The 18,300-nt window shown below is 32.0% G+C and overlaps 1 protein-coding gene across 1 annotated transcript in view; it reads left to right on the top strand.

Moving 5' to 3' along the window:
• The window catches only part of CDH12 (cadherin 12), an 890,215-nt gene extending 878,043 nt beyond the window's left edge, over positions 1-12,172 (top strand). Inside the window, exons 12-14 of the mRNA XM_003759641.2 lie at positions 2,733-2,850; positions 6,847-7,098; positions 11,623-12,172. Coding sequence (XP_003759689.1) covers positions 2,733-2,850; positions 6,847-7,098; positions 11,623-12,122 — 870 coding nt within the window. The 3' untranslated portion in view covers positions 12,123-12,172. The remainder of the gene's footprint in view (positions 1-2,732; positions 2,851-6,846; positions 7,099-11,622) is intronic.
• Positions 12,173-18,300: the final 6,128 nt, after the last annotated feature.

Raw genomic sequence — 18,300 nt, 5'->3', positions numbered from 1 at the left:
GCTAGAATTTTTACATTATAGACATGTGAATTATAATTACCTTATTAAGAATAAGTAAAATGAACAATGTAAATTTAAAGTGTCACATTTTTCTTAATGAAAATTATGATCCCATAAGCATCTTTGGGGAAAATTTTAATTCCTCAAATCAGCAACTTTTTAAGGATTGGTAGATAAATACCTGATTGTGGTAGACAAATAATTAACTGACCTCTTAATTTTATTTATTTATTATAGGTAGGTACCATTTTTATGTTACACTGTGGGTAACTATTTGAATCATTGAAATTTTTCGCAATGAGAAAAGCCACATCTAGATGTGACCAAAACATTAAATGTGGCATAATTCTTTCACATAGGGAAAAAATGTGAATGCATTCATACAATTTTGTTTCAAAATCTGCCACCATTTTAAATCTGATCTGGCCTCTGAGGTAATGAAAATAATCAAAATAAGATTACTATAATCTGAGTATCTTCGTTACAAAGACATAGCAAAAATCAGTCCTTTATAGGATTTTAGAAAATTTTATCCATTTTCATGTCATTAAGGAATCATTTTTGGATTAAGACAATTTATTGTATTCACTGTTTCTCTAGTGACCTGACAGTAAGACAGAACAGTAAAACCTATTAATAGATGAGCTCAATCCATTCTTCATATCATCCAGTGTTCATTTTCTACGCAGTGAGGATTAACAAACATTTTTTTTTTTGATACCTTCCTCATTGGCCCATTCAGAGCTTATGTTTAGATGTGAGGAAGAATAATCTGAACCTCTAGAAAACCTCTCCTACTAACTCTTTCAGGGGCATATCCTTTCCCATAGAACACATTTTATATTTAGAGCAACAATTCCTTCCACACTGAATTGTAGGTGGCTCTTGAGTTTGATCTGGAAACTATTGAACTAATGAGCTCTTGCTTTCTGGTCTTATTTCCAGGGACGTTGCCTCTAGCTTTTATAAAGAGCTCTTTCCTTATTATTATTAAATAATTTTCCTTTATCCAGTAAAGCTTCTTATATATTTTAGTAATGTTTACCATTCTGTAAAATCTTTATATGAGGGAAAATAGATCTTACCATCATGTTAAAGTATTTTTTAAAATATTTGCATTTTAAGTTTTATTGATGCCCTTTTTTATTTGCAAACATGGATTATACCTGCTTTGTATGAAATCTCTGATAACAAAGTAAAATAGTTAAGACAAACTAATAATAGTGTGTCTTCTTTGGAAAGGTATTATAATATGTCATATACAAAGCACATCCCAACCATTTTATTTAAAAATTCTATTTTTTTTCATATTCTTATCATTTGCCCCACAATAATGGGGGGAGGTTGAGAAAATTTCTTACAATACATATGCATAATTGGGCAAAACAAATGTTCCCCTTTTCTGTATACAGAAAGGTAAACATTTCATTCTTCATCCTAAATCAATTACCTCTCTGTGATAGATAGCATATTTTATCCTTAGTCCTTTGGAATTATGAATGGTCATTGTATGGACTGCAATTCTTATAGCTCTCAAAATCGTTTTTATGATATTTTTATTTTATATATTTTATACTATTCCTGCTCATTTAAAAATATTAAAAAATATTCATTTTTACAATATTGACATTATGATATATGATATATATTATATGTTTTTCTGTTTCTGTCTCACTTCACTCTTTAACTTCATAAAACACAGTTACTATATCATTCATATCAGATTCATATATCATACTTACCATGTATCAAATTTTTCTTTATCAGTTCAATTCAATATCAGTTCTAAGTCTTTGTCTTTTGACATCATCTATTTCTTCATTTCTTACAACTCTACAGTTCTCTATCATATCAATATACTTCAGTGTTTGGGTATCATTTTATTTTATTTTATTTGACACCAAAAAAAAGGTCTTATAAATAGTTTTGTATATAAAGGATATTTTTTTCTTTCTCTAGTTTCTTTTGCCTATAACTATTAGAAAGTAGGGTCAAAGGTTATGCAGAATTGAATAAATTTTTGTGTATAATTACAAATTTTCCTTAAGAATGGTAGTACTCATTCACAGGACTATTAACAGTGCATTAATACGCTAGTTTTCTTACATCCACTTTAGCTTTTATCTTTTTGCCTTTTTTTTGGTCATCTTTGCCATTTTTATGCATATCTTATTAAAATCTTATTGTAGCTCTAGTTCTTCTTTTTCATGTATGTAGACCAGAGAATTACTGAAGACTGATGTATAATCATAGTGACATAATGATAGAGCCAATAACAGTTAATGACATTGCAAACAGAAAAACTTGAATTTTCTTAATTTTCCCTATTAGATTTTTATTTTCATTTAAAATAGATGAAAGCATTTATTTTATTTAACTTGAAGTAGAACATTAAATGCCCTTTTAAAATTATCATATTTATTATTTCATGTAAGTTGAAAGCTCTTAAGTTTTATAATGTTTGCAAGTTTTTGTTTTTATGTCTCTAGTGCCTTATAGTGGATTTTTAATAAAATTTTATTTAGTTGAGCCAACTAAACTGAACTAAAATGAACCCAAATCTCAGTGTGTCAGCTATTTACTATATATAACTCTTTAGATATTTGGCTATGAAAATTGCATGTAAGAAACTGGTTTGCAAAGTTTCATTAAATAAGCTCATTAAAATTTTGAGAGGAAGGTTCTTTTGAAAAGGCTGACTGCCTTCATTTTTAATTTCAACTTTGTATCAGGTAATTCAGATCATCAGTGCTGCAGACCGAGATCTTTCACCTGCTGGGCAACAATTCTCCTTTAGATTATCACCTGAGGCTGCTATCAAACCTAATTTTACAGTCCGTGACTACAGAAGTAAGTTTAACCACCTAAATGTGACCTTTTCTCACATACTCCATAAAATAATAAGAGTTTAGTTCATTTCACAAAATTGTTGAAGTTTATAAAATGTGAAAACTCACTATTGCCAGAATGGGGGGAAAAAGCACCAAAGCTTAACACAAAACAGTCATATTAATACTATAGAAATTCTATAGAAAGAGTTGGGTATAGTCCTTTGATGAATCAAGTGATTCAATGACCTTTTTTGGAAAGTGAGACACTTACTTCATATATGCATGAAAAGAAAAGCAATGTTACAATGGAAAGAAAACTTTACAAGGAATCAGAAAGACTTGATCTCCAAGACAATAACAAATATTGACTGTGTAATTCTGGAGAAGTCAATTAATTTCTCAGTGCCCTAAATAATTCTCTCAAACAAGATTTGCATTATTTGAGGGAGTTTTCTTTAACCTGGAAGCTCTTTATTTTAACTATGATGTTCCTGGAAGTTTTTCTTTTGGAGTTTCTTTTAGTGAATTCTTTTTATTTTCCCTCACTAATTCTAAGAGATCTGTATTTTTCTTTTAAGTCTTGAAATGTGATGTCTATATTTTATTTGGTGATCGAATTTAAATTGTCCAATAATTCTTGTATTTTTTCCTTGATTTGTTTTCCAAATCAGTGGTTTTTGATATGAGCTACATTGTCTTACATTGTTGTCTATTTTTTAGCCTTGATTTTGTTTTTAATATTTCTTATTGTATCATGGAGTCATCAATGTCTATTTGGTCCATTCTAATTTTTAGGGAGTTTGTTTCTTAAACAAGGTTTTATATTTTTTTGTGCCACTGTCAACTATCTTTCCAATTATTTCTTCCATGGTTCTTATTCTTTTAGTTTTTAAATTTTTTAAAAATTTAACTCTTAAAAAATAAAACACTTGCTTACTTCATTTCATCCAGGAATTTTAGTTGATTTTTTTTCCTCAAGTTTTGTTTTTCTTTGAGATTTTGCTTGAAGATATTTTAGAATTATTCTCTTTTTCTTTGTGTCTTCTGTTTCCCTGATACAATACAGTTTTTAATGGTGGCATTCTTTTTCTTGTTGTTTGCTCATTCTTCTAGCTCTTTTCCTTACTTTGTTTTTGATATTAGATTTAGACTGACATTCTTTTGGAGGAAAGGCTGAAATGATTCAGTTATTACTTTCTTGGTAAACTGAATTATTGAGCATTTCAGAGAAAGGTCAGGTTTACAAGCTTTCAGAGATCTGAAAATGGTGTAACAGGGCTAAGTCTGATTATTACTCCTGTTCTGAGCTATGACTGATCTTGAGCTGGCTGTGGGAATGAACCACACTAGATTACTTTTTGATTCAACCACTATCAGTTTATAAGATTTACTGGTTTTGAGTCACAATATTTTTTTGGTAGCCTGACTATTATTTTTCAGGTTTCAGAATGGACTGAAGTTAGAACTAAGACTCTGTTTTGCTGCTGAAGTCAGTCACACTGCTGCTATTTGCTTCTGAAATTGCTCATCTCAGAATGGGGCTTGCAGCCTCTCTTTACACTGAAATATCACCACCAGGGATAGGTCCTCTTTCACAGCCCAAGCTTTATCTGTGACCTGTAACTAAGTAGCAAATGACAAACATGTCTTATGACACCTGTTTCTGTATCCTATATTGCCCTTTATGGAACCTCCATTGCTTTAGTCCATAATCTCTTCCTGGATTCTTGAACTCTCTACCCACTGCTGGTCTTTACCACATTCTATCATGGATCATTCTGGTGGCTGATTACCTATGCTGATTGATGCTGGAAAAATGATACACTGTGACATTTTCTTGTATTTTCTCACAAGGATTTGATCTGGTATCTTTTCTAGATATGAGTAGAGGAGTTTTGAAGGGGAGTTCACTGTATTGCTACTTCACCTTCTTGATTCTGCTCTAAGTTTCTGGAGTCTAATAGTGGTTTTTAAAATGATGAAGGTTTTTTGGAAAACTTGTACAAACTTTGGTCTATAATTTGATTTGCAATTAAAGATTGGCTTTATTTACAAAACACAACACTAAATCTGTATTTTAGGTTATTGTGCCTTGTTTTCATTTATTAAAAAAAAACTAGAAAGACTTTTGTTCTTATAGAGATATATTGTTTATAATTAGTCTAAGTAATAACAGACTATTTCTCATCTCTTGACCTTTGTAACAGAATAAGAAGACAATACTGGAGAAATTACTATAGCAATAATTATTCTCCATGGCACAATGATTTTCCTTTATTATGAGCTACTTTTTTGAGAAGTTATTGTCTATAGATCTATTTTCACTGACCTCACTCTAATCTGTGATGGTAATTATTATTTTATGTATATAGAAAGTATAATTTTATCAAGTCTACCATTTTCTTTTCAGGGTAAAGATTATGTTTTATGCTTATTTTTATCTTCCACACACTTAGTATGATATTGAACACATAGTAGGCAATTTATATGTTTTTAATAAAACATATAATATCTCTATATACATATGTGTAAGGGTATACCCATATATATATATATCTATATATCAATATATATACATATATATATACACACACACATATACACACATACAAATTATAGATATGTATATGTGTAATTAGGTATAGATAAATAAATGGATGCACAGAAATTTGTCAATAGCTAAGTTGCTTGACTAAAATATGTCTAAAATAAAAAGTATAAGCAATTCTTCTCAATATCATTTATCTCATGGAAAACTTTTGTAATTTGTAAATTTGTTGAAACTCCATTGTCTCTTATCTCAGTGTTAATGTTATGCATAGCTGTGGTAATAGAGTCTCAGACCTCTTATTAAAACACTGGAGTTCTTAAAACTACCAGAATTAAACAATAGCATATAAACACTTAAGTTATTCCAACACATGTAGCAATATGCAGAAAATTGAGACAATTATTCAGAAAACAAATGCGTTGGTCTGAATTTCCCAGATGATCAAGTTAAAATATCCTACTGACTAAAATTGCAGAAATAATTTTAGTAACTTTCTATTTTTGTGTATATAGAAACTACTTTAAAGAAAAGCAATGCAATATTGGGGAGAAAGCACTGTGTTGGAGTTTTAGTTGTAGTTTTTCCAAACTAATTTTGTCTTATCTTGTGCAAGTTCTACCCTTTCTCAAGGCCTCAGTTTGTTTTGGAAATTTGGAAATGAAGGTATTGGAAAGAAGGTCTCTAAGGTCCCTTTCTATCTACTTTTCTTTATATATTTCATATCAAGTTGTGATTATTATTTAAATGATAATGATTTACACACACACACACACACACACATATCTCAAGCCTTTACAGCATGAAGAAAGCTAGTTATTTTATTGCTTTGCTTTCCAAATGTCCATATTTTACTGAAGCATAAAAATGAAAGCATCTATTCAGATGAGAAAAAAGTAATGACACCTGATCCCTACTGGGAAAAAATGGAGTGGTATTTTGGGAACTGTAGATCACATCAAGTATCATTCTCAAGTATTCAATCCATTCTTGTTATATTTTTAATCATCAGTTCATAGCAAGAATACTTTTATGGGGATTCACACATTGTTTTAACCTGCTATTTTGTGGGATGAAAAATGTTCAACAAAAATATTATTCCCCTGACAAAATTTCAACAAGAAAAGCCAAAAAGAAATATCTCACTGTAATTCATTTCTTAGTTAATAAATAAAGAAAATCTTTTCTTTTTATTTTCTTTTCTCTGAAATTTGAACTGTCATGCCAAGAGGGATTTATACATAAAAATAGAAATGTTTTTCTCCCTACAAGATTACTTAGATTACGTGTGATTTGGATTTGAATTTGACAGCATTGATATGAATAGAACAAGGTTTGTGGAAAACTGCAAAAATAAAAATAAATTTACTGTCTTAAGAACAACTTGCTCTTGTTTAACAGGCACTAACTTTACTATATTAAAGAAGTCTATAGTAACCATTGTGTCCCAAATGTCATGTTTTGTAGACAACACAGCTGGAATTGAAACTAGAAGAAATGGATACAGCCGCAGGCAGCAAGAGTTTTATTTTCTCCCAGTGGTGATCGAGGACAGCAGTTACCCAGTCCAGAGCAGCACAAATACAATGACTATTCGAGTCTGTAGGTGTGATTCTGATGGTACCATCCTGTCTTGCAACGTGGAGGCAATTTTTCTACCTGTAGGACTCAGCACTGGTGCTTTGATTGCAATCTTACTTTGTATAGTTATTCTCTTAGGTAGGTTAATTTCACACTTTTCCTAATTTTTTTTTTCTCTATCCTCATGTCACTTCATTTTTCTCTCCCCCACTACCTCTTCCCTTACCCACCTCTGTCACTTCAGCTTGCAAGTTACTTTAATTTCACATTTGCTTTTCCCAAGAGAACTACTCAGAGTTTTCTTAGTGTGTAATAAATACTAGTGAAATCTAGTACTTCTTTCAGGATACAGGGAAATAAAAAGGCATGAAGTTCAAATTTTAAACCTGTCCAACAATAAATAGTATCATTATTAAAGTTTTGTTGTTTGATTTTTAAAAAATAGACTGATGTAATAAAAGGAACTAGGAGTCAGAACATTTGGATTGACATTCCAAAGTCTACTACTTATCTCTAGAAATTTGGGAAAGATATTCAGTATCCAACTGGATAGGACACTGACTGAGCCTAGAATCAAGAAAAATTTGAATTCAAATCCAAAATCAGGCACATTTTAGCTATGACTCTAGGTTTCTGTGCAACTTTTAGCCTCAATGTTATAACTGTAAAATGGGGCTAATAAGATTATATCAGTTAAAAAAAGTGCTTAGCATAATACCCGACATATAGTATGTTTTAATGAATATATGTTCCTTTTGCTTTTTCCCATCCTAAAATGAAAGGTTTGAACAAAATACCCAATGGGTCCCTTTTAATGGTCTGCAGTAGTATGGCTTTCTCAATGAAAGTCCTTATAGCACCCACACCCACACCCACATCCACACACACACACACAGGAACACAATGTTTTGAGTTTAGTTTCTAATTATACCTTTGTGGATGGATTCATGATCTTTGTAGATGCTCTCTCCACTGATACAGATTGCAGTCCTTTCATGACACTGAAATCAGGGAAATTTATGTCTAGGACTTTTCATAAATCTTCCATTGGAGAATTAGCAAATATTCTTAGCACTAAATGCTCAGAAAATAAATAATCTGTAAGCATATGTTTGTTCCAGAAAATAGTTACCTTCATAGTGAATGTAAACAGAAAAGATTGGAATGAAGTTCTTTCTCAAACAGTTATTTATTTTGAACTGTTAGTTAACAGTAATTGCTCATTCATTTTCCATCTTTCTCATAAAAAAATCAATCAAGTCAATCATTATTTATAAAGAGTCTACTAAATGTCAGGGACTGCTCTAAACTCTGGAACAAAGCAACACAAAACATTCTGAAGAGGAAGAGTATTAGAGTAAATACTTTTTATTGTGATTTCCAGACATTGAATGGAACTTGCTTACAGAAGCTTATGTCCTTTTTGAAGCCAGTATATTCATAGGACTTTTTTCATTTGTTAATTTACTACCTGATTCAAAAAGTCTCAGCCTCTTTCTCTGGGTCCCTCTGTGTCTTTGTCTCTCTATTTCTCTCTCTCCTTTTTGTGTTGCTGTGTAGAAACGTTTCTGTCTAACTCTTTCTCTGTGGTTGAGTTCAACCCCCAGAGGCCTGCAACTTTGAATTTTAACAATGAACAAAATTGTTCATTGTTGAAACAATTGGAATACTACAGTGAAAATTATGTTCAGTCCCCCTCCAAATTTAACCTTTATCCCCTCTCTCCATTTAAATTCAAAGAGAGTCTTTTAAAAACTTCCCCTTCCCACCTTGTCATGAGGTGCAATGTTAAAGATTGGAATTTCAGTTTTGATGACACATATATAAATCTATTCTGTCCTTGTCCAATTAAACTTCAGTTATGTTGTTATATACAAGTATCATTGTTCAGGCAAATCCCTAATATGGTTAACAATGAACTTACACTGCATAGAAGAGCTGCTTTTTTTAACATGATTTTTAAACATGATTTGCGTTCTCTAGATTTTAGGCCATACAAATAAGTAGACATTTACAACAATTTTTTTTTTTTAATTTGGTAGAAAATATCTTGTCCAATGCATGTATCCCTTCCTTATTTAAGGAATCATTTTTTAAAAAAATGAAACAGGGCTAAAAAATTAGAATCAAGTTGATTAATTAGGGAAGAAAGTATGTTTCCAGAAGTCCCAGTTTTAAAACATTTTTGTAGCTTCACCATTCTAACACTAGGTGGGGTTCTGCTCCAGATTTTCAAAAAACCTAGATACTAACCATAGGAACTTGCTCTCAATATGACGGAACACACAGTTTGAATCAGACATTTCAATATGAAGGTGGATGCAATCCTAGGCTGGAGGGCAGTGGTGATCAGGTTGATTAATTAGTGACTATTTTATAAATTCATTCCTTGTTATATGGATGAAATTTCAGAAAGTCCTGGATAAGTGGAAGACTTCAAACCTTTTAAGGGTGGTACACTTTTATGGAAACTATTTGCATTTGAAAGGGTCACACTCAGACAATATTGACTCAGTAAATGGATTTGCCTTTTGGGTCTGGAGAGACTGAAAACTGAAGACAGTCAAGAAGAGAGCCAGCTATGAAGGAAAATTTTACTTATAATTCACCATTTCTTTGTGCCTCTTAAACAGTACAGTAAGTAGGAAGTAGTGGGGAAGAATTATTTCCTTATTGCCAACTCTCTAGCAAGGATGTTGTGAAACAGAATAGTTCAGTGGTGTGAGAGCCAGCTGCTTAATTGAAAATAGCAAATCCAACAGAGTAGGGATTCTGATTTGGAGATGGCAGGCTCTAGAGTTCCGGTGGTACTTGGTGTTAGGTTTTCAGTCTTTCTGAAATTGAATAGTTGAAACTTAGCCCAGTATCAAAAGGATAACTATTCAAGGTATCAACTACTGAATGTATCAAGAATTTTTGGGAAATTTTGGGAATTTTGGGAAATACTCCTGATATCACAAGCCTTGTTTTGTTTACCTTGGAGAGTCAGCCAGAGAAAACATTTAGCTTAAATTCAAGAAATTTACTCAAAAGTACAAATCATCTCTCCTTTTATTTTGGGATTCAGTGTTCCATAAATTCCTTTCTTACCATTTAGATCCCCTCTTCCATTAATATCTCTTCAAAATCATATCATATGAATTTGTATCATAGACTTGGGAGGAACTTCAGAGATCTAAATGATTTGATAAAAATTACATTGATATTAATAGCAAAATTTGAACCCAAATCCTTAAATCCCAACATTAGTTCTTTTCCTACTGTAGACACTCTTCCCAAACCTGTTCTTCTCTTGGTCCATTGTTTCTACTTAGGTAGTCAGCCTGCTAATTCCCCTTTTTGGTTTGTACTTGGGTAAGGCATGTAACCTCCATAACTTCAACTTTGAGGTCAGATGAAATCCTGGCTTAAATTATTACTATGGAAATAGTAATAGTACTCATACTATTATGAGTACTCATAAAGAACAAGGATCCATGCTCTAGTGTCAGTAGGGGTCTCAACTAGGGATTGTCTTCTCTCCTCCCTATCTTTCTTTTTTCTTCTCTTTCAAAGCTGCAAGGCAATAGAACATATCCTGCATAGGTGAATTTCTACTTGATTGTCTCCATTATAAAAGATTTTTGAAATTTAGTCTCTTTAGACCAATTCCCTTATCTTCTTCATTTCTCAGTCTGACTCTTTGTTAGGTAAATAAATCATTCAAAGTATGATGAAAAAGATATACTCTTATATTTCCCTGTCCCAGCTAGAACTGAATTAGGAAAGGAGTTGATTATATGAACCTTTTCAACTCCAAATCAGAAAATCATTCAAATCAGAGCTTGATTTATTGTTTTGCTTATTATATAAACTTAAGAAAATGATAGAGAAAATGTTAATAATCAAGATTGATTTTAAAATTATGTCCTATTTATATACAAACATAGAAACACACACAAACACATATACATACATGCACATACATTTATACATTATATATAATTATAAAGAGAGAAGGGAGAGAGAGAGGGAAAAAGAAAGTGAGAATGTTAAACCTTTACCAATACACTTCTGATTAGTTGACTTTAACATTCTTTTATTTCATAAAATATACCTGGAGACTCAGATGGTCTTCATTTTCTCTTAATACCGCTATACCCATATACATCTGATTGACTCAAATTACTTCCTTCCAAAGAAGGGACATATTTAATGTTGCCCTATCTATTGGAAAATTATGGTGCTCTTAGAAATATTGTGTCCTTGGGTGAAAATTAACTGATCAGTCTAAATTAAAGTTTTCATGATTCTAGCTTTACAGTTTTGGGTGTATAACTGAACTGATAATCAAGTACCTATTTAATTTTTAAAATTATCACAAATACTTTACTGAAATATTAAACTAAAAATTTAATGCCTTTGATAAGTGCTATCATATTAGGCAATTGCAAGGGGCATCAATGCAAAGTACTCAAAGGAAATGAGGATTTAACATATAAATAAGAAAATAAATAGAAAATAACTGGCTAGTTATAGGGACTGTACATTGTAGAATAATAATAGGGAGTATTATAAAGAAACTGGGTTTCTTTAGCGTTCACCTGAAGGATTGTATTGACATTTCTGCCAAAAGTTGAACTTTCTTGTATGTCTCAAAATACAATTCTTGTCTCGTTTCAGCCATTGTTGTGTTGTATATCGCCCTGCGAAGACAGAAGAAAAAAGACACCCTGATGACCTCTAAAGAAGACATCAGAGACAATGTTATCCATTATGATGATGAAGGAGGTGGGGAGGAGGACACTCAGGCTTTCGACATTGGTGCCCTGAGAAATCCAAAAGTGATTGAAGATAACAAAATACGCAGGGATATAAAACCAGACACTCTCTGTTTACCTCGTCAGAGACCACCAGTGGAAGATAACACAGACATAAGAGATTTCATTAATCAAAGGCTACAGGAAAATGATGTGGATCCCACAGCACCTCCATATGATTCATTGGCAACATATGCCTATGAAGGCAATGGATCTGTAGCAGAGTCCCTCAGCTCCATAGACTCACGCACTACAGAAGCAGACCAAGATTATGACTTCCTGACTGACTGGGGACCACGCTTTAAAGTCTTGGCAGACATGTTTGGAGAGGAAGAAAGTTATAACTCTGACAAAGTCACTTAGATGGCGAGGTTAACATTGAACCAAGAGGAGAAATTTAAAAGAAACTACAGTTGGGGGTGGGTGGGTGGGAGAACAGATACAACACCCAAACTTTATAGGACAAGATTACTTTGATTACTTGGTTTCCAGGAAATTACTATATTTATCATATTGTCAATTTGGATTGATTCTAAAAACAGAAGATAAATACTATATGTCCCTCCCCACTCCCTCTTTTTCCTGTTTTGTTTTGTTTTGTACTTTGGAAACACTGAGATGAGCTCAGGCCTATTAGCTACAATTAAGTGACATGACAACCTAGAAAGAAGATAGCTTTCTGGCATCATGGTGGAAGAGTGGTAGATTTTTTTCTTAATTCCACTAAAGTGCCTATTGAAACTCTTATCTTTTAAAGTGGTAAACATTGCCCTTTGTTGAGAAGGTGATACATGATTCAGAGATAAAGAGGACATAGAACAAAGACACTGACTTCATGTCAAGAAGCAATAGTGACATGCTGACTTCTAATTACTTTGGGAATAAAAAAGAAGAATTTCTGGAATCCATCTATTTATAATTCAAAGGTTTTTCTTTTCTTTAAAAAAAAATTGTATGCCAAAATATCACATTTGTTCTCCTCACATTTGAAATAAATTGAAATAAACATGCTAGTATGAAATTCAATATGTAAAAGTCCCCAATTTTTAGAGAAATGTTTGATCTTAACATTAATTAACTTTAATGAGTACATTAAAATGTTACCCTCTTTTCCAAAATAATAACATAAAAGGAAACAGTTTTCTCTGAGGCTGCAGTCTATCTACTTACCTTTATACCAAACCTGAACAAAACAAATAAGCAAGCAAATATTGAATATTGGATTTATTATTGTTGGGAAAGCAACAAATGATTTCTTATCAACCTTATCCAAAGTAATATTCTAGAGGCTTTCTTTCCGTGGGATAATCTGAAAAAAGCTTCAATTAATTTATTTATATTTTGTTCAAATGATAAAAGAATTAAATATCTGACCTATTTCCAACCTTAGCATTCCTTGACTAGTGAAGCAAAATATGAGATGACACTTGGTATTATGAAGGAAAAAATATAGAAAGATTAATCCAATCAAGATCCGAATTTTTGTGTATAATAAATTCCTCATAGTGGTCTCATATATTTGAAATCACACTATTTGAACTTGTATGTATGTAAAAGATGGCTATTGGTTCTACCCCCAAAAAATATACAGTATGAATTAAAATAATGTGTCTGTTGTAGGGGATTCATTAGTTACTGAGGTAAAATGGGAAATTGTCAAAATTCCATTTGAATTTAGGCTGATGCAATGATTATACCCATTTCCCTTTACAAATTTTAAGTGCATGCTGGTACCGCATAAGTACTAGTACTTATTTATATTCATTAATTGCATTTTACCCTAGTGGTTAGAATACTCTCTGGCAAAGAGTAGTATTTAAGAAGTACAATTAACCTCATCCACAGGCAGCTTGGTCGCAATGGATATAGTCCTGGGCTAGAATCTGGAAGACTCATCTTCTTGAAGTTAAAATCCCATTTCAGATACTTAATAGCTCTGCAATGCTTTGGCAAATCACTTAGCCCTATTTGTCTCAATTTCTTCATCTGTAAACTAGGCTAGAAAAGGAAATGGTAAACCACTCCAATACCTTTGCCAAGAAAACCCCAAATTGGGTCAAAAAAGGTAAAACCTATCTGAGCAAGAACAATGAATTTCCCCCACATGATTTGGAGAAGGGAAAAAAAAAAAACATTGAAAAGTGGTTTGTACTTTAAGCATAAAGATCAGCATTTTATATACTCACAGTAGTGAATGAAATACTTACTTGGAATGTAAAAATGATTAATGAAGATCCACACTAAATGGAAATATGGCTTATGTCTGTGTGTAAGGCCTCTAAGAACATGGAAACTTAAATAGTTTTATAGGTAGGATGAACAAGAGAGAATACTGAAGAAAATATCATAACCATTAAGAAAAATTATGCACTTTCATAATGAAAACAAATTATATGTTAATAATGTCCAAGACATTTTAGCCACATCTTTGCATCAAGAAAGTAATCATATCAGTATGATAATGTTCAAACATGAATATCATAAAAATCACATAAAATAATTCTCAAATTTGTCACTACTTGTTGTATGGTTATACCACAAAGAAATTAATTCTACCTTCTAAAGCAAATTCTTGAAAAAATTGTTTACATTTTTCCAACTTATATAAATGATGTAAATATATAATTATTTGTCAAAAGATGGTTTTAAATTTCCCAGCAAAGAGCCTTTGTCAAAACAATTTCATAACAGGGGCACTTGCCACGGTGAATTGAGTAATGAGGTTGGGTTTAGTTGTTTGAAAATATTTACTATTTATAATTATTCCTACTGGGCATATAGGATGCATGTAGGTGTAAGTGTATGCCCATGTGTATACATATATGTGTGTATGCTTATGTGGGTTCAGAGAAGATGAGGAAGAAAAGAAAAGGTAAAGGATAGCTCCATTGAAGTTTTGGAATAAAAGATGAATAAGAGAAAATACATTTTTAAAAATAACACAATCAAAAATGTAATGTTGATGGCATATTGTTATAACACTTTTAAAATATTACTTTTTTAGTCTACACTTACAAATATTTTTAGTCTTAAATTTCTCTTACTTGGAGATTGGTGATATGTCTATTTCTATTTTGTTGGATTTTTAATCTCATCAATATGGGTACTTTCTTTTCTGGTGATAATAGTAACCCATCTTGGTTTCCCAGGATATTAGATTTGAAAGGGATTTCATAAACCTTTTTAGTCATATCCATACTGAAATAGAAAAACTATCTAAGAAAGCATATCTGAAAACAAAACCTCTATGGAAGAAGGTAATTCTTTTCAACATCTCTGATTTTAAGGAATTTTGTTCTCTCAAGCCTAAATTTACCTATCTACAATTTCCATCCATCATTTTTCAGTATGTCCTCTGAGGCTAGCAGAAAAAGTTTAATTCTTCTTACATGTAACAGTGGCAATTGTTTCAAAATAGCCTACAAAAAATTTATGCAAGTTAGCCATGTAGTTAAAATAGGGGAAAAAAAACAGATTCATTGTCCAAGGATTATATTGGGGTGTCTGTTGAGCATTAAACCAAAAAAGAATGCAAGGCATGGAGTAGATCCTTTCTAGAGAACTTATAGGTGGAGGTTTCTATCTTCGTATCTTTCATTTATGTTCCTTTTCTCCCCCCACCCCATTTATATAGTCCTTACTTGGTTAAGGTTCTTATGATTTCACACTTGGATTATGATCTTCCTATTTTGTGTCTCCCCAATACAGTCCTTTCTCCACACAGCTGTCAACATTATTTTCCTAAAGTACAGCTCTAACCATGTTTCTTAATGACTCCAAAATTATACATAAAATCCTCTATTTACTTTTTAAAACACTTGGCATCCTGGCTCCTTCCTACCTTTCTAGGCTTCATATTCTTTCCCAGGTTTTTTTTTTTATGAAATAGATACATTGGCCTTTGTCATTATTCCACTCAATAAGCCATCTCTTGGCTATATTCCTTTTCAATTTTTGTCCCCATGTCCCCTGTTCCTGGAAAGTTCTCTGTTCTTACCACTATTTTCTGACTCCTCTGGTTTTTTTCAATATTTATCCCACCTTCTGTAAGATACCTTTCCCATTCTCCCTCCTTTGATTCTCATGTGTATGCTTTCCCTCTGGTATTACTTTTCCTTTATAGTAAATACATCTTATATTCCCATAACTCTTTGCATGTTTTCTTCCCCAGATTCCCCAAATAATTTTAGCTTTCTAAGGTAGGGACTCAGTATTGGGGCTGTTCTTTTGTTTTACTTGTGGGTTTTTTAGATTATTTAATTTCATCCCCAGTGGCCTATAGAAAGAGTTGAATAATTGCTTTTATCAGGCACATATCACATAGAATAAAACTTTCAAATCATGACATGAGAGGTATGATTTGATAGAAATGCATCACTCCCCTGCTCCCCACCTATAAAAGGAGGAATTAAACTATGATCTCTAAGGTCCCTTCTACCTTTGTTATTCTGTGATACTATGATGGGTCCAAAATAGAGTATATGGTAAAAGTTATTGGGTATAATTAATTTTTAATTTTTTTCAATTAAGCATTTATTTTTCCTCTCTTCCAATCAGTCCCCCTCTCCCAACTGGAATGGAAGATGAAGAACTACTAACTATATACAGTCAAGCAAAATAAATCCCCACATTGGTCATAACTCCCAATTTTTGTATCATTGAATTTGCATCATCTTGAATTTGTCCTATTTCTCAGGAAGTTGTTAACATGTCCCATTTTTGCTACTCTGGAATTGTCTGGTCATTGCATTGATTATAATTATTAAGTCTTTTTCCATGCACAGCTGTGGGATTTGAATCTAACCTGCTAAATCTGTAAGTCACTGGGCTGTTCTTCACTACATGCAAACATAGTTTAAGAACTATGTACAAAACATGTGTGTTTCAATCCATACTGTACTGATAGAATTTCTGACTTCATGATCTTGCTATTTTTTCAAATTCTGAAGCAGGGAATATGTGAAAATTAAATACTTTAGGAAACTGACAAGTTATAATCCATCATAAAACTTTCATTTATATCTTTTATTAGAACTCTATCACTGATAATTGTCAGTTGTCCGTTGTGGCAGATGGTAGGGAGTCAGTAGTATGGTAAAATAGCATTGTTAAATGGGATTACCAGTAGATTTGGAGTTAGAGGAAATTTGCTTACAACCTAGGTATTTAATACCTGTATGACCTTTGTAAAATCATTTAAACTTTCTGTGCCTCAGTTCCTTCACCTGGCTTTATGAGAGAATTTAACTAGATAACTCCTAAAGTCTTTCATAGCTCTAAATTTATGATTTCTGCAATTTCATAAATATAATTTGGGAAATAGTTACTTTTATTCAAAGTTTAACAAGTGAATAAAGATGACAATCTTTATAGAATATATTTAATTAGGCTTTAAATATGCTAACTTGTTCCTAAACCAAAATCACATGATTCATAATTTATACCTGGATGAAAAAGATAAAAAATGATATCTGAATTTATACACTACACAGTATACAGATATTTATTTGCAATATCAAATTTGGATGATTATTTTGGTTTTCATGCAAGCTATCCATTAAAGACCCTTCTCATATCTATTTTCACTCCATATCAATTATCCATTGTCACAGTGGCAACTTAGATCTTATTATCAATTAAAATGTTTCATTCTCTGGATCTTTAAAAATACCAATTCTAATCACAAGCTTTAGATTTTGTATGCTTTTCATCTTCACTGTGATCAATGCTCATATGAACTTACCCTAATTACTCTATTGGTAGGTTAGTTTTCCCCATTCTCTATCCAGGAGTTCACGGGGTGAGACCTTTCAAAGACAATATAATCACCTTCACAAATCCACCCCTTCCTTTTTTTGCATATCCCCAAACATGTCTCCTTTCTTTTCCAATAGTGAATATTTTTAGAGAAAGTCCTGAAAACATGCTGAAGACTAATATTCAAACACATTCTAATCTAATCCAGATCCTTGAGGATATTCAGCAATTCTTTTATTCAGAATAATATTATAATTTATTTTATTCTCCCTCAACTCCTTACCACTGTCTTACATTGCTTATGAAGTGTATGTCATAGTTTTAGAGCTGAAGGATCCTTATAGTCCATCTAGTCCAAGTCCCTCATCTTAGTGATGGGGAAACAAAGACCTAGGAAGGTTAATTGATTTGCCCAAGATTACACAGATTAGAATCAGAATTCCAACCCAGGTCTCTTAGCACCAAAGATAATTTTCTTTCCACTGTACTCTACAGTATTTGTATGGCAACTCTCACATCTATTTTTCTAGTCTCTCCAAGCCTCCAATATCACCATTCTTTTTTGCACCCTCAGAAAATAAATTATCTTTTATGAAAGATACCTTAATTATATAAATTTGCTCCTTTAAAGAGGATTCTTTCACCTGCTCTCTGTGAATAGAGATAGAATTAGGGGAAAGGGAAAAAAAGATTCTTTTAAAAAGTTGTCATTCTGTAAACTATTAGACAATATGAATAAAACAGAAAGTTCATAAAGCAGCTACTAGGGATGATGTTATGTATC

This window comes from Sarcophilus harrisii, chromosome 1 (genome assembly GCF_902635505.1).
Source record: "Sarcophilus harrisii chromosome 1, mSarHar1.11, whole genome shotgun sequence".
Lineage (NCBI taxonomy): Eukaryota > Metazoa > Chordata > Mammalia > Dasyuromorphia > Dasyuridae > Sarcophilus > Sarcophilus harrisii.
Note: the sequence above shows the minus strand (reverse complement) of the source record. Positions and strands in the feature narration are given on the sequence as shown.